Here is a 25,276-nt window from a genome sequence, read left to right on the forward strand (position 1 = left end):
TTTTTAGAGACAAGGTCTCTATGTTGCCCAGGCTGGTCTCAAACTCCTGGTGTTAAGTGACCCTCCCTCCTTGACCCCCCAAATAGCTGGGATTACAGGCACAAGCCACTACACCTGGCCTGACTCACCTTTGTACACTAATTGGTGCCAGCACCTTCTCTCCAGGTCTGCCTCTGATTCTTTTCACACTACTCACCCTGTTCAGAGGTGAAAGAGGTAGGCAATGTTTGCCACCCTTGCATTAGGAGGAAGGGAGTCTTTAGTTTCTCAGAGTAATAATCAATCCCTAATAATTGGTGAAGGTTGATGTAGCCATCATCAGAAAAAATCCAGGTGCAAAGGTCTGCCAACATTGACCAGAGTGAGAGCAAAATTCTGCAGAACTTCACTTCCCAGCCAGGCTTTTGAAACTGATCAACTTTCTTTTTTTTCTTTTCTTTCTTTCTTTCTCTTTTTTTTTTTTTTTATTCTGAGGTAGGGTCTCATTCTGTCACACAGGCTGGAGTGCAGTGGCACAATCTCAGCTCACTGCAATCTCCACCTCCCAAGCTCAGGTGATCCTCCCATCTCAGCCTCCCGAATAGCTGGGACCACGGGTGTGCACCGCCAAACCCAGCTAATTTTTAGTATTTTTTGTAGAGGCAGAGTTTCGCCACATTGCCCAGGCTGGTCTTGAACTCCTGGACTCAAGCAATTTACACACCTCAGTCTCCCAAAGTGCTGGGATTACAGGTGTGAGCTACTGCACCCGGTCCACACTGGTCAACTCTCAATATTCTGTATATAAATTCCAATTTATTTGGCTTATTCATAACATCACTAGATTCCAAATTTCTGGTGTCACAAATTTGATTATTTTCATCATGAGTTTCAGTATGATTATGGGCCTCTTCCAGAAGAAGACTGGGCCAGGAGCAGTGGCTCACACCTGTAAGCCCAGAGCTTTGAGAGGCCAAGGTGGGAGGATGGCTTGAGTCCAGGAGTTCAGGACCAGCCTGGGCAACATGTGAGACTCCCATCCCTATAAAAATTAAATTAAAAAACAAAAAATATGGCTGGCTGCAGTGGTTCATGCCTATAATCCCAGCACTTTGGGAGACCAAGGCAGGCGGATCACGAGGTCAAGAGATCAAGACCATCCTGGCTAACACAGTGAAACCCCATCTCTACTTAAAATACAAAAAGTTAACCGGGTGTGGTGGCGGGCGCCTGTAGTCCCAGCTACTCAGGAGGTTGAGGCTGCCTCCAGCCTCAGCCTGAAGTACCTGGGACTACAGGTGCGCACCACCACATCCAGCTACTTTTTGTATTTTTAGTAGAGACGGATTTTCACTGTGTTGGCCAGGCTGGTCTTGAACTCTGGGCTCAAGTGATCCGCCCACCTCAGCCTCCCAAAGTGATGGGATTATAGGCATGAGGCACACTGCCTGGTCAACTTTAATTTTATAAAAAGACTTTTGGGAGTTAAGAAAAGGGGATCATGGTTTTGGCCAGACCCTTGCTGGCCTCTGGCTTCCAGCGTGTAAAATTGTCAAGAGGGAACTTCTCAGTGCAAGGGGGTCACCAGGGGAGATACAACCTACACCACCCAGAAGCATGAAACACTTTTCAAAGAAAATTGGACAAAGTGCCATGTAGACATTTGAGTTTGAAACATAGATTAAAGTAGCAATGAGATTTTACCAGTCATCCTTATATCCAATGGGGATCACTAAAGTTCATTCCTTCTGTGAAATTGATTGAAGTAATGTTTGTGCCTGTTAATTTTTCCCGACAGCAGCTCTTCCTCCTCTTCCTCGCGGGCCTTCTTCATTTCCTCCTTGGCCTGTATGGCATCCATCTCCCTTTCTGGACCCTGGAGAAAGAAAGAAAAAACATAAGCCCCACCGGGTGCGATGGCTTGTGCCTGTAATCCCAGCACTTTTGGAGGCCGAGGCAGATGGATCACGAAGTCAGGAGATCGAGACCATCCTGGCTAACACGGTGAAACACAGTCTCTACCAAAAATACAAAAAAAAAAAAAAAAGCCAGGCGTGGTGGTGGGCGCCTGTAGTCCCAGCTACTCGGGAGGCTGAGGCAGGAGAATGGCCTAAACCTGGGAGGCAGAGCTTGCAGTGAGCTGAGATCACTCTACTGCACTCCATCCTGGGCGACAGAGCAAGACTCTGTCTCAAAAAAAAAAAAAAAAGCAAAAATTAGCTGGGCGTGGTGGTGTGTGGCTGTAGTCCCAGCTGCTCGGGAGGCTGAGGTGAGAGGATCATTTGAACCCAGGAGGCGGAGGTTGCAGTGAGTCGAGATGGCACCACTGCACTCCAGCCTGGGTGACAGAGCAAAACCCCGTCTCAAAACAAAACAAAACAAAACAAAACAAAAAAAGCCCCAGAGGCCAGGGGTTATGCTTCCATGTGGCCAAATGCATGTCAGTACTCAGGCAGACCCTGCCTTCTAGAAGCTTCCTCACCACCTAGGATAGGCTGAATAAGAAGAACCTGTAAAGATTTCATGTCCTGGCTGGGCACGGTGGCTCACACCTGTAATCCCAGCACTTTGGGAGGCCGAGGCAGGCAGATCATGAGGTCAAGAGAGCGAGACCATCCTGGCCAATATGGTGAAACCCCGTCTCTACTAAAAATACAAAAATTAGTTGGGTGTGGTGGCAGGTGCCTGTAGTCCCAGCTACTCAGGAGGCTGAGGCAGGAGAATCGCTTGAACCGGGAGGTGGAGGTTGCAGTGAGCCAAGATCACGCCACTGTACTTCAGCCTGGCGACAGAGCGAGACTCCGTCTCAAAAAAAAAAAAAAAATTCATGTCCTAATCCCTGGAACCTGCCAATATTAACCTTACATGGGGCCAGGCACAGTGGCTCACTCCTGTAATCCCAGCACTTTGGGAGGCCAAGGCAGGTGGATCACCTGAGGTCAGGACTTCGAGACCAGCCTGAGCAATATGGTGAAACCCCCTCTCTACTAAAAATACACAAATTAGCCGGACGTGGTGGCATGCGCCTGTAGTCCCAGCTACTTGGGAGTCTGAGGCAGGAGAATCGCTTGAACCCGGGAGGTGGAGGTTGCAGTGAGCCGAGACTATGCCACTACATTACAGCCTGGGTGACAGAGCTAGACTCCATCTAAAAAAAAAAAAATTACACAAATGAATTAGTGATGTAGGAAGAGTTAATCACGTGCTTCATACCTTGGTTTCACCCCAGGTGGCCTTGCCAAAATTATCTGCATACTCTTCATCATCTGTGATCAGAAAGTTATCAAAAATGGTTCCAGATCTCACCTGCAGATGAAAATAAGGCCTTCATTATTATGCTTTTATTCTTTATTATTTGTTTATTTTTCATTTCTTTTTTCCTTTGGAAATATATGAAGCTCAGGTGACATTTTTTATATTTTAGAGATGGGGTCTTGCTATGTTGCCTAGGCTGGATTTGAACTTCTGGGCTTGGCCAGGCGTGGTGGCTCACACCTATAATCCCAGCACTTTGGGAGGCTGGGGCAGGTGAATCACTTGAGGTCAGGAGTTCAAGACTAGCCTGGCCAACACGGTGAACCCCATCTCTATTAAAAATACAAAAATTACCAGGTGTGGTCGTGCATGCCTGTAGTCCCAGCTACTTGGGAGGCTGAGGTGGGAGGATCGCTTGAACCTGGGAAGCAGAGGCTGCAGTGAGTTGAGATCATGCCACTGCACTCCCGCCTGGGTGACAGAGTGAGACTCAGTCTCAAAGAAAAAAAAAAAAGAACTGGGCTCATGTGATGGTCCCACTTCAGCCTCCCCAGTAGCTGGGACTATTACAGGCGTGAGCCATACTGTCCCTGGCTACTAGGCCTTCATTATTGATGTGACATATGTAACAACTTTTCAAAAAGAAACAGTTGTATTTTGCTCAGTAGTGTATACTATAACAGCAATTAGAATAGTAGGTGGTGCTTAAACCCATTTCTAGAATATCCTTTCCCTCTAAGGCACTGGTTCCTTAAACGTGGCTGCACATCGGGATCACCAAAACTTTTTTTTTTTTTTGAGACTTAGTCTCACTCTGTTTTGTTTTGTTTTTTTTTTGAGATGAAGTGAAGTCTCACTCTGTCGCGGAGGCTGGAGTGCCGTGGCGCGATCTTGGCTCACTGCAACCTCCACTTCCTGGGTTCAAGTGATTCCTCCCAGGATTAAGTTATTCTCATGCCTCACCCTCCTGAGTAGCTGGGACTACAAGCACGCGCCACCACACCCAGCTAATTTTTGTATTTTTAGTAGAGACGAAGTTTCACTATGTTGCCCAGGCTGCTCTCAAATGCCTGAGCTCAGGCAATCTGCCCCCCTCAGCCTCCCAAAGTGCTGGGATTACAGGCATGAGCCACTGAGCCCAGCTGGGATCACCAAAGCATTAAAACAAAAAAACAAACAAAACTCTCAGCACTTTGGAAGGCTGAGGTGGAAGGACTGCTTGAGCCTAGAAGTTCTGAGACTCCCATCTCTTTTTTTTTTTTTTTTTTTTTTGAGACGGAGTCTTGCTCTGTCACCCAGACTGGAGTGCAGTGGCCCGATCTCAGCTCACTGCAAGCTCTGCCTCCCGGGTTCACGCCATTCTCCTGCCTCAGCCTCCCGAGTAGCTGGGACTACAGGCGCCCGCCACCACGCCCGGCTAATTTTTTTTGTATTTTTAGTAGAGACGGGTTTTCACCATGTTAGCCAGGATGGTCTCGATCTCCTGACCTTGTGATCCACCCGCCTCAGCCTCCCAAAGTGCTGGGATTACAGGAGTGAGCCACCGCGCCCAGCCTAGACTCCCATTTCTTAAAAAAAAAAAATCTGGATGTGGTGGCTTGTGCCTGTAGTCCTAGCTACTTGGGAGGCTGAGGTGGGAGGATCGCTTGGGCCTAGTTTGAGGCTACAGTGAGCTAGGATGGTGCCACTGCACTCCAGCCTAGGTGACAGAATGAGACCCTGTCTCAACAAAACAAAACAAAACAAAACACACACACGCAAAAAATCTAAAGTAAAGTTAAAACCAAATGACCTGCCAAAGCTCCAGGCCAATGGCACCAATGTTCTCAAATTCTGAGAGGTCATACTGCGTCAAATAGTCAGTATTCTTCATCTTACGGTGGAGCCAGACGTCTTTATGAATACCTTCGGGTTTCAGGCCATCCTGTATCAAAAAAACCATATGGGGTGGTCTCAATGACATGGGCAGCGGAGGGGCAGCCCTGGGGCATCCCTGGCATCATACAAAGAGGCCACACACCTGGTACGGGGGCTTCTGGAGCATCGGCGCTGGCCAGTCCCCATCCAGCTCACCGTTCCAGTCGCTCTGCTTGCTGGTGCTGGCGTCCAGAAAATGCTTCTCCCAGTCCTTCAAAGACATGTAAGGAAAAAGTAAAATCAGTCAGATGCTCATATATTTGTTGTTGTTGCTTCTGTTTTTGTTTCTTGAGACTAGGTTTTGCTCTCACCCAGGCTGGAGTGCGGTTGTGCAATCATGGCTCACTGCAGCCTCAACCTCTTGGGCTCCAGTGATCCTCCTGCCTCAGCCTCCCAAGTAGCTCGGACTACAGGCGCCCGCCATCATACCTGGCTACTATTTTTATGTTTTGTACAGTCAGGGTCTCCCTCTGTTGCCCAGGCTGGTCTTGAACTCCTGGGTTCAAGCGATCCTCCTGCCTTGACCTCTGGAAGTGCTGGTATTACAGGCATTAGCCACCACACCCAGCCAGATGCTCAGATTTGAGAAAGGAAATTCTTAGATGCCAAGTGGCAGGCACAGGCTGGTGACCCCTGTCCCAGTGTCCCTCTCCCTTCTTCAGTTTGGTGGTCAGGAGGCCAAGTGCTTGGTGCTTCCAATCCCACTGAGGACTTCAGGGCAACACCACACTGCCTAGATTTTTCTCCCTAACCTGCCATATGACTTTAGCCCTTTCCTCCATGCTATGGAGAGGAGCAGCGGTGTGGAAACCTCAAGTAGTGGCTAGAGTGAAAAATGATGGTGCAAAAAGTGATGGTGATGGCCAGATGTGGTGGCTCACGCCTGTAATCCCAGCACTTTGGGAGGCCAAGGCAGGCAGATCACTTGAGGTCGGGAGTTCGAGACTAGCCTGGCCAACATGGTGAAACCCCATCTCTACTAAAAATACAAAAATTAGCCAGGGATGGTGGTGGGTGCCTGTAATCCCAGCTATTCGGGAGGCTGAGGCAGGAGAATCACTTGAACCTGGGAGGCGGAGGTTGCCGTGAGCTGAGATCACGCCACTGCACTCCAGCCTGGGCAACAAGAACGAAACTCTGTCTCAAAAAATAAATAAATAAATAAGTAAATAAATAAATGTTTTACGATACCTTCAGATGTGTAGAGATGTGGCTGGTCTGCAGTGTGTGCTCTGGGGAGGGCATTTGGTTCTATAATATTGCCATCGTGGCTACCAGCCATGCAACAATTGTCCAGTAACTGGGTACTTACAAACTACATTTGTGCACTTTTTAGAGTTGCCCAGGAAAAATTCACACCTGGGCTTTGTTGTCTTTAGTCTGTTCCCAATCCTTTGATTCTGCCGGGGACGTTTCCTTCTTGAGTGATGTTAAGTTCCAGTCGTACTCTATGCTGCCGGATTCAATTGACTGACCATCAATTTTCACATCATAAGAAAGATCTGGTCTTAAAATTAGAGTGTAGAGGTGTGTGAAGCCATCAACCTGCATATTTTAGGGGGAAAAGCGTAACAATTAAATCCTTGATTTCTTTTTTTTTTTCTTTTCTTTTCTTTTTTTTTTTTTTTTTTGAGATGGAGTCTCACTCTGTCACCCAGGTTGGAGCGCTGTGGCACAATCTCGGCTCACTACAACCTCCACCTCCTGAGTTCAAGCGATTCTACTGCCTCAGCCTCCTGAGAAGCTGGGATTACAGGCACCTGCCGCCATGCCTGGGTAATTTTTTGTGTCTAGTAGAGACAGAGTTTCACCATGTTGACCAGGCTGGTCTCGAACTCCTGACCTCAGGTGATCCACCTGCCTCAGCCTCCCAAAGTGCTGGGATTACAGGCATGAGCCACCACGCCCGGCCAACTCTCGATGTTTTAATGCAAGTCTAAATATGCAGTTTATTTTTATTTATTTTTTTTTTTTGAGACAGGGTCTTGCTCTGTCACCCAGGCTGGAGTGCAGTGGTACAATCAGAGCTCACTACAACCTTGACCTCCCAGCCTCAAGTGACCCTCCCACCTCAGCCTCCCCAGTAGCTGGGACCACAGGTTCCTGGCACTACACCTGGCTAATTTTTGTATTTTTTGTCATGACAAGATTTCGCCATGTTGCCCAGGCTGGTCTTGAACTCCTTGGCTCAAGCAGTCCTCCTGCCTCAGCTTCCCAAACTGCTGGGATTACAGGTGTGAGCCACTGCATCCAGACATTTCTCCAGAATGTTTTTTTCATCCTGAATATTTCATTCATTAATGAGGATGGATGTGGCTGAAATGTGACTGTACTATTGTAACCCTCATAGGGCAAATGATGACACGTCATAGCTCACAGTAAAAAATGAGAGTGCCCTCCTGATGGGGTAAAAACTTCAGGAAACCAGTTAAAGGAGAGAAGTATCTCCAATGGGCCCCCTAAACTGGAAACCGGAAACAGGAGGTATGTCTACAAAGACCCATCCCTGGCTCAGTGAAGTATTTTATTATCAAAACTATTTTTTCTAAACTTAGTCTGGCAGGAGTTAACACTCATTTATTTGAATACAACAGCAGTTACCTTACACCTGATCAGTTTCTTGTTTTCGTGATACTTATTCTTGAAATGTAAAATAACATGAACTTTCTTGATATCAAATCCACAAATATCGGGTCCTACAAAAAAGATTAGCTGCTCTCAATTTCTTTCCATAATGCATCACCGTAGAATAACCAACCCACAACCATTCTTTTTTTTTTTTTTTTTTTTTGAGACGGAGTCTTGCTGTCACCCAGGATGGAGTGCAGTGATCTTGGCTCACAGAAACTTCTGCCTCTTGGGTTCAAGCAATTCTCCTGCCTCAGCCTCCTGAGTAGCTGGGACTACAGGCGCATGCCACGATGCCCAGCTAATTTTTGTATTTTTAGTAGAGATGGGGTTTCACCATGCTGGCCAGGCTGGTCTCAAACTCCTGACCTTGTGATCCACCTGCCTCGGCCTCCCAAAGTGCTAGGATTACAGGCTTGAAACACCACTTGCAGTCCATTCTTCTTACATATAATCAGATATAATCTGATAATCAGATATTCACACTAAGATATTTATTTATTTATTTGAGACAGAGTCTCACTCTGTCGCCCAGGCTGGAGTGCAGTGGTGGGATCTTGGCTCACTGCAGTCTCCGCCTCCCAGGTTTAAGTGATTCTCCTGCATCAACCTCCCGAGTAGAATAGCTGTGATTACAGGCATGTACCACCACGCCCAGCTAATTTTTGTGTTTTTAGTAGAGATAGGGTTTTGCCATGTTGGCTAGGCTGGTCTCAAACTCCTGACCTCAAGTGATTTGCCTGCCTTGGCCTCCCAAAGTGCTGAGATTATAGGTGTGAGCCACTGCATCTGGTCACATGTGTGAATATCTTATTATTGCTGTTAAAGGACAATGTCCTGGCTTTCCACTCACTTTTGAGTGTGTTCTGAAGCTTATTTAAATATTCAATGTGGCCTGCTAATCCCAGCACTTTAGGAGGCCAAGGTGGGGAGATGACTTGAGGCCAGTTTGAGACCAGCCTGGCCAACATGGTAAAACCCCGTGTGTACTAAAAATACAAAAATTAGCTGGGAGTGGTGGCGTGTCCCTGTAGTCCCAGGGACCTGTGAGGCTGAGGTGAGGGGATCACTTGAACCCAGGAAGTGGAGGTTGCAGTGAGCTGAGATCGGGCCACTGTACTGCAGCCTGGGTGACCAAGCGAGACTCCGTCTCAATTAAAAAAAAAAAAAAAGTGTGGGCTGGGCATGGTGGCTCACGGCTGTAATCCCAGAACTTTGGGAGGCTGAGGCGGGTGAATCACGAGGTCAGGAGTTCGAGACCAGCCTGACTAACATGGTGAAACCCCATCTCTACTAAAAATACAAAAATTAGCCAGCCATGGTGGCACATACCTGTAATCCCAGCTATTGGGGAGGCTGAGGCAGGAGAATGGCTTGAACCTGGGAGGCGGAGGTTGCAATGAGCCGAGATTGCACCATTGCACTCCAGCCTGGGCGACAGAGCAAGATTCTATCTCAAAAAAAAAAAAAAAAAGGTATTTACACATGTAATGGATGTTCATGAGGAAATGTAGACAGATGGGCTCTGTGTTGCCTGTCTGAGGTTTTATGCATAACTTATGCATAGGAATTCATGCAAATGTCAAGACTGACAATAACTGTGCTTCCCTTGTCCTCCTCCTTAACCCCTCACCCTCAGCAAGCTCCCCTCACACTAATGGCTGGCCCTGACTCATTGCAACAAAGTGTTCCAATAGTAACAGAGTGGGTTTGAGTAAAATGGAACTGTTGAATTAAAAACTGAAATACTAAGAAAAATTTATTTTAATCTTTTTTTGACCCCAAATTATGCTGCTTGGCAATTCAGATGTAGTAGACACATGCTATATAGGGTTATTTATTTATTTATTTATTTATTTCGGACAGGGTCTTATTCTGTCATCCAGGCTGGAGTGCAGTTGTGTGATTATAGCTTACTGCATCCTCAAACTCCTCGGCTCGGGGGATTCCCCTGCTTCAGCCTCCTGAGTAGCTAGAACCACAGGGGTGCGCCACCTCACTGGGTTAATTTTTAAAATTGTTGTAGAGATGGGGCCAGGCGTGGTGGCTCACGCCTGTAATTCCAGCACTTTGGGAGGCCAAAGTGGGTGGATCACCTGAGGTCAGTAGGTCGAGACCAGCCTGTCCAACATGGTGAAACCCTGTCTCTACAAAAATACAAAAAAATTAGCTGGGCGTGGTGGCGGACACCTGTAACCCCAGCTACTTGGGAGGCTGAGGTAGGAGAATCGCTTGAACCTGGGAGGCAGAGGTTGCAGTGAGCCGGGATCGTGCCATTGCACTCCAGCCTGGGCGACGAGCGAAGCTGTGTCTCCACACACACACAAAAAAAACATTTTGTAGAGCTGGGGTCTTGCTATATTGCCCAAGCTGGTCTCAAACTCTGGGGCTCAAGTGATCCTCCCTTGATGTTTCAGATATCTGGGTGTTTTTTAGTTCTATTTTTATTTTTATTTTGTATTTTGTATCATTTATTTATTTATTTATTTGAGACGGAGTTTTGCTCTCATTGCCCAGGCTGGAGTGCAATGGTGCAATCTCGGCTAACCATAACCTCTGCCTCCCAGGTTCAGGTGATTCTCCTGCCTCAGCCTCCTGAGTAGCTGGGATTATTACAGGCATGCGCCACCACGCCCAGCTAATTTTCAATTTTTTTTTTTTTTTTTGAGACGGAGTCTCACTCTGTTGCCCAGGCTGGAGTGCAGTGGTGTGATCTCAGCTCACTGCAAGCTCCACCTCCCAGGTTCAGGCCATTCTCCTGCCTCAGCCTCCCGAGTAGCTGGGACTACAGGTGCCCACCACCACACCTGGCTAATTTTTTGTATTTTTAGTAGAGACGGGGTTTCACTGTGTTAGCCAAGATGGTCTCAATCTCCTGACCTCGTGATCCGCCCACCTCGGCCTCCCAAAGTGCTGGGATTACAGGTGTGAGCCACTGCGCCCGGCTCTAATTTTGTATTTTTAATAGAAACGGGGTTTCTCCATGTTGGTCAAGCTGGTCTCGAACTCCCGACCTAAGGTGATGTGCCCGCCTCTGGCTCCCAGAGTGCTGGGATAACAGGCGTGAGCCACCGCACAGAGCCCTAATTTTCATTTTTTGTAGTGACAGGGTCTCACTATGTTGGCCAAGCTGGTCTCGAACTCCTGGACTCAAGTAATCCTCCTGCCTGGCCTCCCAAAAGTGCTGGGATTACAGGCATAAGCCACTGTGCCCAGCTGAGGATGAATATTTTGGAAGTACATTCATTCTTTTTTTGGAGATAGAGTCTCGTTCTGTTACCCAGGCTGGAGTGCAGTGGTGAGATCTCGGCTCACTGCAACCTCCACCTCCCAGGTTCAAGCAATTCTCCTGCCTCAGCCTCCTGAGTACCTGGGACTACAGGCATGTGCCACTATGCCCGGCTAATTTTTTTTGTATTTTTAGTAGAGATAGGGTTTTACCATGTTAGCCAGGCTGGTCTTGAACTCCTGAACTCCAGTGATCTGCCCACCTTGGCCTCCCAAAATGCTGAGATTACAGGTGTGAGCCGCTACACCCGGCCTGAGGTACATTTATTATTAAAGTTTTAAGTTACACTATACTTAGGTCTATTTCCTGTGGCCCAGTGTGGTCCCTTCCCAGTTCTAGCACAAATTTTAATCAAGTACCCCTGTTGTCAGGAGACATTAAATATTTTCTAGAGGTTTGCAGGCTTTTTCTATAAAGGCCAGATGGTAAAATATTTTTGGCTTTGTAAGCCTAATGATCTCTGTCATGACAACTTAACTCTGCCACTGGTACTGGCGAGCAGCCACAGACAACATATAAATGAACAGAGTGAGGCTGCATTCCAGTAAGACTTCATTTATGCACACTGAAATCTAAATTTCATATAATTTTCATGTATCACAAAATATCATCTTGTATTGATTTTTTCCAACCAGTTAAAAACGTAAAAAACATTTTTAATTCACGGGTTCTATAAACACAGGTGGTGGGCCAATTTGGCCCACAGCCAAGGTTTACTGAGTACTGAAGGATTCAAAACACAGGTTGAGGCCAGGCGTGGTGGCTCACGCCTGTAATCCCAGCACTTTGGAAGGCCAAGGTGGGTGGATCACCTGAGGTCAGGAGTTCGATACCTGCCAGGAGTTCGAGACCAGCCTGACCACCATGGTGAAACCCCATCTTGGCCGGGCGCAGTGGCTCACGCCTGTAATCCCAGCACTTTGGGAGGCTGAGGTGGGCGGATCACCTGAGATTGGGAGTTCGAGACCAGCCTGACCAACATGGAGAAACCCCGTCTCTACTAAAAATACAAAAATTAGCTGGGCATGGTGGTGCATGCTGGTAATCCCAGCTACTTGGGAGGCTGAAGCAGGTGAATCCCTTGAACCTGGGAGGAGGAGGTTGCAGTGAGCCAAGATCATGCCATTCCACTCCAGCCTGGGCAACAAGAGCGAAACTCTGTCTCAAAAAAAAAAACCCATCTCTACTAAAATACAAAAAAATTAGCCAGGTATGGTGGCACATGCCTGTAATCCCAGCTACTCAAGAGGCTGAGATAGGAGAATCACTTGAACCCAGGAGGCGGAGATTGCAGTGAGGCGAGATCAAGCCATTGCCATTGCACTCCAGCCTGGGCCACAAGAGTGAAAACTCGGGCTCGAAACAAAAACAAAAACAAAAACAAACAAACAAAAAAACTACACAGGTTGAGCATCCCAAATCAAAAAATCGCAAATCTGAAGTGTTCCAAAACCCAAAACTTTTAGAATCAACATGATGCTCAAAGGAAATGCTCATCAGAGCATTGTGGATTTCAGATTTTTCAGATTAGCGTTGCTCAACCAGTAAGGATAATGCAAATAATCCAAAATCCAAAAAAAATTTCCAAAATCCAAAACACTCTGGTCCCAAACATTTCAGATAAGGTATCCTTACCCTGCATGAGGGCAACATTAATGGTGAATAAATAACTTCTTCAGGAACACAACAGACTGGTACAGTTGCCTTTTTATATTAATTAGGCTTAATAGTGCTTGGATCCGATACACTCAATACTACTACAAACCTTGGATCTGATATACTCAATACTACTACCTTCACTACATTAGCAAAGTCTTAGTCTAAAGATCCTGTGAAGTGGGAGGGTTTTCAAAGTCACTAGAAGTGGTTGTGTTGCACCACGTAAACTCACCAAACATAATATAGTACTGCGATTTTCCATTCAGGTTCTTCTGGTCAATGTCTGCAGGAAAGACCTTAATGTAGCCCCCTCCACAGTCCATCTTCTGCTCATGTTTTACTGTGTACTGAATGACCAGAGTTTTCCCTTTATTGCTGAACGGTTTGAAGCGTGCAGAGATGGCATAGAATCGGCCATTCTGAGTGGTTTGCAGACCTTTGAACAAAATATACTCATGAAGGATCAGGAATGACGCTGCGCTAAGTAACGCAGGAAGTTAAATGGATGTCCCTCCCTTACTCCCAAACATAAATGTCCTAACCATTTACAGTGATCTACAGTGCCAACAGAGCATTATACAATAATGCATAATGGGTAGACCACTAGCAGGCACTCTGCTTCTATATAATTTTTTTTTTTTTGACATGGAGTCTCACTCTGTCGCCCAGGCTGGAGTGCAATGGCGTGATCTCGGCTCACTGCAACCTCCACCTCCCGGGTTCAAGTGATTCTCCTGCCTCAGCCTCCTGAGTAGTTGGGATTACAACTACAATTAGCCACCACGCCAGGCTAATTTTTGTATTTCTAGTAGAGATAGGGTTTCTCCATGTTGGTCAGGCTGGTCTCGAACTCCTGAACTCAGGTGACTGCCCGTCTCGGCCTCCCAAAGTGCTGGAATTACAGGTGTGAGCCAGCGTGCCTGGCCCATACAACTTTTATTTCACACACCTGGAAGTTTTTGTTAATATACCACTGTTATTAATTAATTAATTAATTATTTTTTGAGATGGAGTCTCGCTCTGTCGCCCAGGCTGGAGTGCAGTGGCACGATCTCGGCCCACTGAAAGCTCCACCTCCTGGGTTCACGCCATTCTCCTGCCTCAGCCTCCCGAGTAGCTGGGATTACAGGCGCTGGCCACAACACCCAGCTAATTTTTTGTATTTTTAGTAGAGACAGGGTTTCACCATGTTAGCCAGGATGGTCTCGATCCCCTGACCTCATGATGCGCCTGCCTCGGCCTCCCAAAGTGCTGGGATTACAGGCGTGAGCCACCGTGCCCGACTGGTCCCTTTCCTAAACATTCTACTCTGCCTTTTCAGCATAAAAGGCAGCCATAGACAATATATAAATGAATGGACTGCCAGGCATGCTGGCTCACGCCTGTAATCCCAGCACTTTGGGAGGCTGAGGCAGGCGGATCACGGGGTCAGGAGTTTGAGACCAGCCTGGCCAATATGGTGAAACCCTATCTCTACTAAAAATACAAAAATTAGCGGGGTGTGGTGGCATGTGCCTGTAGTCCCAGCTACTCAGGAGAGTGAGGCAGAAGAATCGCTTAAACCCAGGAGGCGGAGGTTGCAGTGAGCCGAGATTGCACCACCGCACTCCAGCCTGGGTGACAGAGTGAGACTCCGTCTCCAAAAAAAAAAGAATGGATGTGGCTGTGTTCCAGTGAAACTTAATGGACACTAAACTTTCTTTCTTTCTTTTCTTTTTTCTTTTGAGACAGAGGCTCGCTCTATTGCCCAGACTGAATCTCTGCTCACTGCAACCTCCGCCTCCCAGGTTCAAGCGATTCTCCTGCCTCAGCCTCCTGAGTAGCTGCGACTACAGGCGTGCGACATCATGCCTGGCTAATTTTCATATTTTTAGTAGAGATGGGGTTTCACCACGTTGCCCAGGCTGGTCTTGAACTCCTGGCCTCAAGTGATCCACTCACCTTGGCCTCCCAGAGTGCTAAGATTACAGGTGTGAACCACTGTGCCTGGCCTAAACTTTCACATATGTGAAAGCAAATACAATTTAAAGCCTTGAGAGGCCAGGCATGGTGGCTCACATCTGTAATCTCAACACTTTGGGAGGCTGAGCCGGGTGGATCACTTGAAGTCAGAAGTTCGAGACCAGCCTGACCAACGTGGGGAAACTCCATTTCTACTAAAAATACAAAATTAGCCTAGCGTAGTGGCGCGTGCCTGTGGTCCCAGCTACTCGGGAAGCTCAGGCAGCTGAACTGTTTGAACCTGGGAGATGGAGGAGCCATTGCACCCCAGCCTGGGTGGCAGGGCGAAACTCCGTTTAAAAAAATAAATAAGCCAGACGCAGTGGCTCACGCCTGTAATTCCAACACTTTGGGAGGCCGAGGCGGGCGGATCACCTGAGGTTGGGAGTTGGAGACCAGCCTGACCAACATGGAGAAACCCTGTCTCTACTAAAAATACAAAATTAGGCCGGGCGCGGTGGCTCACGCCTGTAATCCCAGCACTTTGGGAGGCCGAGGCGGGAGGATCACGAGGTCAGGAGATCGAGATCATCCTGGCTAACACGTGAAACCCTGTCTCTACTAAAAAAAAAAAATACAAAAAATTAGCCGGGCGTGGTGGCAGGCGCCTGTAGTTCCGGCTACTCGGCAGAAGAATGGCGTGAACCCAGGAGGCAGAGCTTGCAGTGAGCCGAGATCGCGCCACTGCACTCCATCCTGGGCTACAGAGCGAGACTCCGTCTCAAAAAAAAAAAAAAAAAATTAGCCAGGTGTGGTGGCACATGCCTGTAATCCTAGCTACTTGGGAGGCTGGAAGCAGGAGCATCATTTGAACCTGGGAGGCGGAGGTTGTGGTGACCAGAGATCACGCCATTGCACTCCAGCCTGGGTAACAAGGGTGAAACTCTCTCTCAAATAAATACATAAAATAAATAAAAACCTTGAGCAAGTTGTGTGATCTGAGTCATGCAGCATGCAGGTGTAACCTCTGCTTCTTAAATCATAGATAAACCTTCTTCCTCATTGTTCTTGTTTGGCAAATGACTAGGACAAACCAGAGACCAGGCCTCCTCTATTTGTGACCACTGACCTCAGTTACAGATTAACTGCCTCCAGGACTGACCTGTACCTAACTCAGACCAGATGGCACAAAAGATGCCGTGACTGTTACATCTTCAGGGTGAAATGTTAAATATACCTTCTCAAAAGAAAAAGACCACCTTGACTAATGGGATCATGGTCATTATCTATCAAGCCTTGACTAGAAAGATGCTGAAATTCTGTTAAGCTTCTCTAAACTTTGTCTATACAAATGATCCCAAACTTCTACACTTCAGAACACTGACTTCTATTCTTTGGGATCTGTGTTTTCCACACAGTTGTCCTTAAACTTTGAGCTTGAATTAGCTCTCTTGAAGCTAGAATTTTTTTTTTTTTTTTGAGACAGAGTCTTGCTCTGTTGCCCAGGCTGGAGTGTAGTGGCACGATCTCGACTCATTGCAACCTCCGCCTCTCGGGTTCATGTGATTCTCCTGCCTCAATCTCTCAAGTAGCTGGGACTACAGGCCTATGCCACCATGCTCGGCTAATATTTGTATATATATATATTTTTTTCTTGAGACAGAGTCTTGCTCGGTTATCCAGGCTGGAGTGCAGTGGCATGATCTTGGCTCACTGCAACCTCCGCCTCCTGGGTTCAAGTGATTCTCCTGCCTCAGCCTCTGAAGTAGGTGAGATTATAGATGTGTGCCACCATGCCCAGCTAATTTTTGTATTTTTAATAGAGACGGAGTTTCGCCATGTTGGCCGGGCTGGTCTCAACCTCAAGTGATTCGCTTGCCTTATCTTGACCTGCCTGTACAAAAGTAAAAACTCATTGTGTTGTACCCTGAAGAATGTGCAGGCGACAAGATGTAATGTTTATCTCTGTATTTTTTTCTTTTATTTTTTGAAATGGAGTCTCATTCTGTCACCCAGGCTGGAGTGCAGTGGTACAATCTCAGTTCACTGCAACCTCTGCCTCCTGGGTACAAACGATTCTTCTGCCTCAGCCTCCCAATTAGCTGGGATTATAGTTGTGCGCCACCACAATTGGCTAACTTTTTTGTATTTTTGTGGAGACAGGGTTTCACCATGGTGACCAGGCTGGTCTCAAACTCCTGACTTCAAGTAATCCACCTGCCTTGGCCTCCCAACATGCTGGGATTACAGGCGTGAGCCACCGTGCCTGACCATATTTTTCTTTTTTTTTGAGATGGAGTCTCACTCTGTCACTGAGGCTGGAGTGCAGGGGCATGATCTCTGCTCACTGCAACCTCTGCCTCCCGAGTTCAAGTGATTCTTCTGCCTCAGCCTCCCGAGTAGCTGGGACTACAGGCATGAGCCACCACACCCAGCTAATTTTTGTATTTTTAGTAGAGACAGGGTGTCACCGTATTGGCCAGACTGGTTTTGAACTCCTGACCTCATGATCCGCTTGCCTAAGGCCTCCCAAAGTGCTGGGATTACAGGCATGAGCCACCGCGCCTGGCCTATTTTTCTTTTTAATACGAAAATTAAAATGAGAAAAAGTACCCACTAACCTTTTCCTTCTGAGGGGCATGGCCCTTGATCCTCAAATGCACTTGACTAGTGTCTATTAAGAGGGGCAATTTTGGTAATGCCTACTAATAACACATTCATATAAATATAATCCAAAGAAGGTTAAATACCATTGCATATTTGACAGTGCTTCAAGTATGATTTTATTATACCAAATAAGCTGAATATGTCTCCTTGGACTTCAGGGGACCTAATACCAATAAAAGTAATAATAATGATAATAGGCCAAGCACCATGGCTCACGCCTATAATCCCAGCACTTTAGGAGGCCGAGGCAGGTGGATTACTTAAGGCCAGGAGTTTGAGTCCAGCCTGGGCAATGTGGTGAAACTCTGTCTCTAAAAAAATTAGCAGGGCATGGTGGTGCACGCTTGTAATCGCAGCTCCTCAGAAGCCTGAAGCAAGAGAATCACTCGAACCCGGGAGACGGAGGTTTGAGTGAGCCAAGATCGTGCCACTGCACTCTAGCCTAGGCGACGGAGCGAGACTCCTACTACCAAAAAAAAAAAAAAAAAGGAATCTTCGGCAATAAAGAAAGGAGAGAGGAGGCTGGATGTTGTGGCTCATGCCTGTAATCCCAGCACTTTGGGAGGCCAAGGTGGGTGGATCATGAGGTCAGGAGTTCGAGACTAGCCTGGCCAACGTGGACCCTGTCTCTACTAAAAGTACAAAAATTAGCCGGTCATGGTGGCGCGCGCCTGTAGTCTCAGCTACTCGGGAGGCTGAGGCAGGAGAATTGCTTGAACCCGGGAGGTGGAAGTTGCAGTGAGCCGAAATCGGGCCACTGCACTCCAGCCTGGGCAACAGAGCAAGGCTCCGTCTCAAAAAAAAAAAAAAAAAAAAGGAGAGAAGAAACAAAAAAACAAGGAAAGGAGCCCCTTAAGTTCTACCTTTGCCTTAATGTCTTCATCTGTAAAACGGGAATAAAAGCGTTTTGGCTGTGCCACAACTACCTAGAGAGGTTGCTATGGAAATGTAACATTAGGCTCAATTTGGTCCTGATTCTACACTAACCTTTATCTTTCTCTTTATGACCATAAAACTTCCCCGACGAAAGTCTAAAATGCCCAAATCGGGAGTCATTGGTGGACTGCAACCATCGGTTTCTCCAATGCTCTGTGGGGAAGGGGAAATAACACCGGTTAGAGGTGATAATGGTTAATTTGGGCTAAGGGAAGGGTGAAGGGGACCCTCGAGGATTCGAGGGTTCGCTGCCGTCGACCCCGTGGCGACTCTGGCCAGCCTTAGGGGGCGGAGATGGGGGAGCTTACACCTCCGCCACCACGGGCGTGGCCCCTTCACCTCCGTCTAGAAATTCCTCTTGGAAATAGACGGTAGCCAGCGCCACTCGCAGCATGCATATGGCCCAGAGCTGGACCAAAGCCCGGGCCATGGGGGCGTGCACTGCGATTCCGGTCGCCGCCACCCCTTAGCACCCAGCTCTCTCTGCGGCTCTTCAGGCGCGTCCCGAAACTACAACTCCCGTCACAACTCGCGATTATGACCTGAGGGTCCCATTGGTCGCTGCGGCGCGGGGCACGTTGGGCCCGCCCCGGAACTACCGCTCCCATGACACCCCGCGATTGTGATTCGGGGCGCCATTGGTCTGCGGGGCGCGGTGCTTCCCGGGAGATGTAGTCTCTTCTGCTCTGGCTCTGTTGCCCAGGGCAACCGCTCCCTCAGGCCTGAATGTGGCGGCTGCCTCTGCGAATGGACGGCGTGGGAGGAGGTCGGCAGGGCTGGTGGGGAGGTGACCTGGCTGGGCGTCCGGGCTCGCGAGGGGGATACGGGGAAATGGGGCCTTCTTCGGGGCTGAGCCGGTTGGGCGGCTGCAGGATGGGCCCGCGCCTCAGTTTCCCTGTCTGGGGTCTATTGGAGCGTGGTCCTGCGCGGGTCGCTTCATAGCTGGGGAGAAGAGCAGGATGGTCTGAGGGGCGCCAGGGTTTTCAAATTTTGGTTTGTTGATTTGTAACAACTTTATTGAGCCTTCATTTACATACCATAGTGTTCGCCACTTTTAAGCTGACGACTCCGTTATTTTTAGTAAATCTACAAAGTTGTGAAGCCGTCGCCACCATCCAGCTCATCCAGCTTTAGAACTTTGCGTCAGGCCGGGCGCGGTGATTCACGCCTGGAATCCCAGCACTTTGGGAGGCAGAGGCGGGAGGATCACTTGAGGCCAGGAGATCCAGACCAGCCTGGGCAACATGGCGAGACCCCATCTCTAAAAAAGATAAAAATAAAAAATTAGCCAGGTGTAGTGGCACGCGCCTGTAGTCCCAGCTACTCGGGATGTTGAGGCAGGAGGGAGGATTGCTTGTGTCCAGGAGGTCAAGGGCTGCTGTGAGCTGTGGTCATGCCACTGCACTCCGGCTAATTTTTTGTATTTTTAGTAGAGATGGGGTTTCACCATGTTTGCCACGCTGGTCTCGAACTCCTGACCTCACGTAATCTGCCAGCCTTGGCCTCCCAAAGTGCTGGGATTATAGGCATGAGTCACAGCACTGGCCCGATCTGCTTTCTGAGTTTATTGGTTTGCCTTTTCTTGACAGTTCTTACAAATGAAATGATAGGGTGTGTGGAGTTTAGTGTCTGGCTACTTTCTTTTTTCTTTCCTTTTTTTTTTTTTTTTTTTGAGACAGATTCTCGCTCTGTTACTTAGGCTGGAGTGCAATGGTGCGATCTCGGCTCACTGCGAACTCTGCCTCCCAGGTTCAAGCAATTCTCCTGTCTCAGCGTCCTGAGTAGTTGGGATTACAGGCGCATGACACCACGCCCCGCTAATTTTTGTATTTTTAGTAGAGACGGGGTTTTACCATGTGTGTCAGGCTGGTCTCGATCTCCTGACCTCGTGATCCGCCCGCCTTAGCCTCCCAAAGTGCTGGGATTACAGGCGTGAGCCACCGCGCCCGGCTTGGCTACTTTCCCTTAGCATGATGTATTTGAGATTCCTGCATGCTGTTATATTAGTATTTGTTTTTTAAATTGCTGAACAGTATTCCACTGTATGGATGGACCATAGTTTGTAATCCATTCACTAATTAATGGATAGTTACATTGTTTTCTGTTTTAGTCTACTAGGAGTAATAAATATTATGGGGCCAGGTATGATGATGTGGGATTGTAATCTCAGCATTTTGGGAGGCTGAGGCTGCGGATCTCTAGAACCCAGGAATCTGAGAACAGCCTGGGCAACACAGTGAGACCTTGTTTCTACAAAAAGTTAGCTAGGCATGGCAATGTGTGTCTGTAGTCCCAGCTACCCAGGAAGCTGAGGTGGGAGGATCGCGTGACCCCGGGAGGTCGAGGCTGTAGTGAGCCATGATAACACCACTGCACTCAGCCTGGGCAACAGAGTGAGAGCCTGTCTCAAAACAAAACAAAACTATTACGAACATTTGCATACATTTGCATTTCTCTTGGGCCACATGGGAGTGGAATTCCTGGATCACATGGTAACTCTATGTCTAACCTTTTGAGGAACCAACTGTTTTCCACATTGAGGACTACATCATTTTACAATTCCCCCAACAACATATGAGGGTTCCAATTTCTTTATTTTTTTTAGAGATAGGGTCTTGCCCTATCATCCGGGCTGGAGTCCAGTGGCACGATCATAGCTCACTGCAGCCTCAAACTCCTGGGCTCAAGCAATCCTCCCACCTCAGCCTCCCGAGTAACTGGGACTACAGGTGTGTGCCATCACACCCAGCTAATTTTTTCATTTTTTGTAGAGATGGAGTCTCCCTATGTTGCCCAGGCTGGTCTCGAACTCATGGGTTCAAGCAGTCCTCCCATCCTGGCCTCCCAAAGTGCTGGGATTACAGGTGTGAGCCACTGTGGGCTTCAATCTGTTCACTTCCTCACTGACACTTGTTACGTGTATTTTTGATTATAGCCATGCTAGGGGATGTGAAGTAGTAGCTCCTCATGGTTTTTTTCTTTTTTTTTTTTGAGACGGAGTCTCTCTCTTTTGCCCAGGCTGGAGTGCAATGGCGCTATCTCGGTTCACTGCAAGCTCTGCCTCCTGGGTTCATGCCATTCTCCTGCCTCGGCCTCCTGAGTAGCTGGGACTACAGGCGCCCACCACCGCGCCCGGCTAATTTTTTGTGTTTTTAGTAGAGACGGGGTTTCACTGTGTTAGCCAGGATGGTCTCGATCTCCTGACCTCATGATCCGCCCACCTCGGCCTCCCAAAGTGCTGGGATTACAGGCGTGAGCCACCACGCCTAGTCTGTTACTGGGATTTAAATGTTACTGAGCACTTTTTCATGTCCCACACAGAATATATAGGAATCCTATGAGGGTAGTAATTGTTATTTTTACAGATGAGCAGGCTGACACAGAGTGATTAAGTAACTTGCCCAGGGTCACATAGACCAGGAAGTCTGCATTATTTCTGCCAGGCATATTTTTCTGTTCTCTGACCCCTGTGGTCAGTCCTGTGCTGGGCACTCCTAGTACAGGGTAGTTAAGATAGGAACAAGCAAACAAGTTTATTAGGGAAACAGATTGTTAAATAGGAATCATAATTCATTCTTGTATAGAATCTTTTTTTTTTCTTTTTTTTTGAGACGGAGTTTTACTCTGTCACCCAGGCTGGAGTGCAGTGGCGCAGTCTCGGCTCACTGCAAGCTCCGCCTCCCGGGTTCATGCCATTCTCCTGCCTCAGCCTCCGGAGTAGCTGGGACTACAGGCGCCCGCCACCACGCCCGACTAATTTTTTTGTATTTTTAGTAGAGACGGGGTTTCACCGTGGTCTCGATCTCCTGACCTCGTGATCCACCCGCCTTGGCCTCCCAAAGTGCTGGGATTACGGGCATGAGCTACTGCGCCCGGCCTGTAGTTTTTCATCTTTTAAAGTCTTTGTAATCTTCGGAAGCCTTTGTAAGTCTTGCAGTGGGTTGTTCATACTCTTTCAGGGGTATATGGGAACTCTTAGAATATGATGAAAGCTCTGATATTTCTACCTAGAAAAATATACACATATGGTAAAGATTTGCTGGCCTGCTGGGGAGCTGTGCCTGTCAATAGCCCCCCTCTTTCCCAGGGTAGCGGTTCTTCTTTTTTTTTGAGACAGAGTCTCGCTCTGTCGTCCAGGCTGGAGTGCAGTGGTGTGATCTCGGCTCACTGCAACCTCCACCTCCCGGGTTCAAGCGATTCTCCTGCCTCAGCTTCCTAAGTAGCTGGGACTACAGGTGGTGCCACCAGGCCCGGCTAATTTTTGTATTTTTAGTAGAGACAGGGTTTCACCATGTTGATCAGACTGGTCTTGAACTTAGGACCTCGTGATCCACCCACCTCGGCCTACCAAAGTGCTGGGATTATAGGCATGAGCCACCACGCCTGGCGCTTGGCTAATTTTTGTATTTTTAGTAGAGATGGGGCTTTGCCATGTTGGCCAGGCTGGTCTCGAACCCCTGGGCTCAGGTGATCTGCTTGCCTTGGCCTCCTAAACTGCTGGCATTATAGGTGTGAGCCACTGAGCCCAGCCATTGGTAATGGTTCTTACACTAAGTGAAATCTGATTTTCTGGGGGCTTGTTAAATACAGGGATACCTCGATTTTCACACGTCACCTTATTGCTCTTTCAGGTAATTTGTCTTTTCTTTTTTCTTTTTCTTCTTTTTTTTTTTTTAGACAGGGTTTCACTCTGTAGCCCAGGCTAGAGTGCAGTGGCAGGCATGGTGGTGTGCACCTGTAGTCCCAGCTACACAGGAGGCTGAGGCAGGAGGATCACTTGAGCCTGAGAGGTTGTGCACCACCACGTCCAGCTAATTTTTGTATTTTTAGTAGAGACGGGGTTTCACCATGTTTGCCAGGATGGTCTCAATCTCTTGACATCGTGATCCACCTGCCTCGGCCTCCCAAAGTGCTGGGATTACAGGTGTGAGCCACTGCACCCAGCCTGGTCATTTTCATTGTCATCCTTGGGCTTGAAGGGAAGACTGTGGCTGGGTTGCAAAAGACAGTGTGAGCTTTAGCCAAGTAGGAGCCATTGAATGCTCAATACAAACAGCAGGTACTCTTATGCAAAATTGCTCCTCTTCCTCCACAGAATGGCTTCTGCAAGGAAAGCCAGCCGTCCCATGCGTGATGTTTTTGGTGACTTCAGTGATGTTTCCTTGGAAGATTCAACAATGGAAGAAATCAGAAACTTCCAGATCAGTAGAAATCTTACCAAAATAGCACCTGGTCATAGCAGATTTCTAAAAAGAAACCAAACTCTAGATGAGAAACACTTACTCCTGAAAGAGAACCCTGTGCTGGGGAATGGACCCAGGCTTGCCTCATGTAGACCGCCCACCACTGCCTCCAGGATCCGAGCCAATGCCGCACTCATGAAGCTGGCCCAGCTGGAAACCCGGATCATGAATCGGAAGCTGCAGAGGAATTTGTCTGACACGGAATCTGACTCAATGACCGCCGATGCCGGTCTTCCAAAGAGAGCTGACAGAATCCTCTCCGGGGGTGCACTTGAACTCGCGTCCCAGAACACAGACAAAACTTCCCAGAATCAAGCCCGTGAACTTCCTGTCACCGAAAATAATGCACAGAACGCGAAGGTCAGTAGGTTTCTAAAGAAGAAACAAGCACCTGTTGAAAACATATCCCCTGAAGCACCTGCTGGGAAAGAGAGGACTTTGCAAACCCCCAAACAGAAAGAACCTGCTAGAACATTTGATTCTCCAGACAGTGACGAAGAAGAAATGAAAGTATTGCTAGGAAGCTTGATGGACTCTTCTAGAGAAAAAAACACGAATCAAGGCTTCAGCAGCGCTAACGTCAGCGAGGAAGAAGAAAGAAAACTATTTTCGGTAAGTTTTTTTTTTTTTTTGGTAAATTTATTTTAATTTATTTAATTTAATTTTTTTTTTGAGATGGAGTTTTGCTCTTGTTGCCCAGGCTGGAGTGCAATGGCACGATCTCTGCTCACCGCAACCTCCACTCCTAGATTCAAGTGATTCTCCTGCCTCAGCCTCCCGAGTAGCTGGAATTACAGGCATGCACCACCACGCCCAGCTAATTTTATGTGTTTAGTAGAGATGGGGTTTCTCCATGTTGGTCAGGCTGGTGTTGAACTTCCGATCTCAGGTGATCTGCCCGCCTCAGCCTCCCAAAGTGCTGGGATTACAGGCATGAGCCACCATGCCCGGCTGGTGACTGGCTACTTTTTTGTTTTTTGTTTTTTTTTGGAGACCAAGTTTCGCTCTTGTTGCCCAGGCTAGAGTGCAGTGGCGTGATCTCGGCTCACTGCAACCTCCACCTCCCGGGTTCAAGTGATTCTCCTGCCTCAGCCTTCCTGAGTATCTGGGATTACAAGCATGCACCACCATGCCTGGCTAATTTTGTATTTTTAGTAGAGACGGGGTTTCTCCATGTTGATCAGGCTGGTCTCCAACTCCTGACCTCAGGTGATTTGCCTACCTCAGCCTCCCAAAGTGCTGGGATTACAGGTGTGAGCCAGTGTGCGTGGCCTATTTGTGGAATATTTTCTTTCTTTCCTTTTTTTTTTTTTTTTTTGAGATGGAGTCTCACTCTGTCGCCAGGCTGGAGTGCAGTGGCCTGATCTCGGCTCACTGCAACTTCTGCCTCCTGGGTTCAAGCAGTTCTTTTGCCTCAGCCTCCCGAGTAGCTGGGATTACAGGAGCATACCACCACGCCCAGCTAATTTTTGTATTTTTAGTAGAGATGGGGTTTCATCCTGTTGGCCGTGATGGTCTCGATCGCTTGACCTCGTGATCTGCCCGCCTCGGCCTCCCAAAGTGCCGGGATTTACAGGCGTGAGCCACCACGCCCAGCCTTGTGGAATTATTTTCTACTCCCAACATTATCTTACCTAAATATTGTACTGTGACTTTCAGAAATGAAGAGAGAAAGGGGATGCAGTAAGAGAAAAATGTGATACCTGCGGTCTTGGTCTCATGCTCCCCGCTAATTGCACTGTCTGTTTAACCATAAGAACTT

General features: G+C 47.9%; 2 protein-coding genes across 6 annotated transcripts in view; one reads left to right on the forward strand and one right to left on the reverse strand.

Moving 5' to 3' along the window:
• Window positions 1-18,841, reverse strand: CALR3 (calreticulin 3). The gene is made up of 9 exons (XM_034946642.3): window positions 18,611-18,841; window positions 18,323-18,424; window positions 12,960-13,163; window positions 7,753-7,847; window positions 6,511-6,696; window positions 5,255-5,362; window positions 5,027-5,158; window positions 3,193-3,285; window positions 1-1,855 (listed from the first exon to the last, which is right to left on the reverse strand). The coding sequence occupies exons 1-9, from the start codon at window positions 18,699-18,701 to the stop codon at window positions 1,712-1,714; spliced, it is 1,155 nt and encodes a 384-aa protein (XP_034802533.1). The 5' UTR covers window positions 18,702-18,841; the 3' UTR covers window positions 1-1,711.
• The window catches only part of C20H19orf44 (chromosome 20 C19orf44 homolog), a 25,150-nt gene continuing 18,689 nt past the window's right edge, over window positions 18,816-25,276 (forward strand). For 4 of the 5 annotated variants that reach the window (XR_004668063.3, XR_008622116.2, XR_004668062.3 and 1 more), the window contains exons 1-2: window positions 18,837-19,037; window positions 23,367-24,126. Coding sequence is in view for 2 of the 5 variants with exons in the window: in XM_055103770.2 (XP_054959745.2) it covers window positions 23,368-24,126 (759 nt within the window). In the remaining 3 variants the exon portion in view is untranslated. Of the gene's footprint in view, window positions 19,038-23,366; window positions 24,127-25,276 lie in introns of all 5 variants that reach the window. The other variant, XM_008966086.5, reaches the window with a different exon arrangement.

This window comes from Pan paniscus, chromosome 20 (genome assembly GCF_029289425.2).
Source record: "Pan paniscus chromosome 20, NHGRI_mPanPan1-v2.0_pri, whole genome shotgun sequence".
Lineage (NCBI taxonomy): Eukaryota > Metazoa > Chordata > Mammalia > Primates > Hominidae > Pan > Pan paniscus.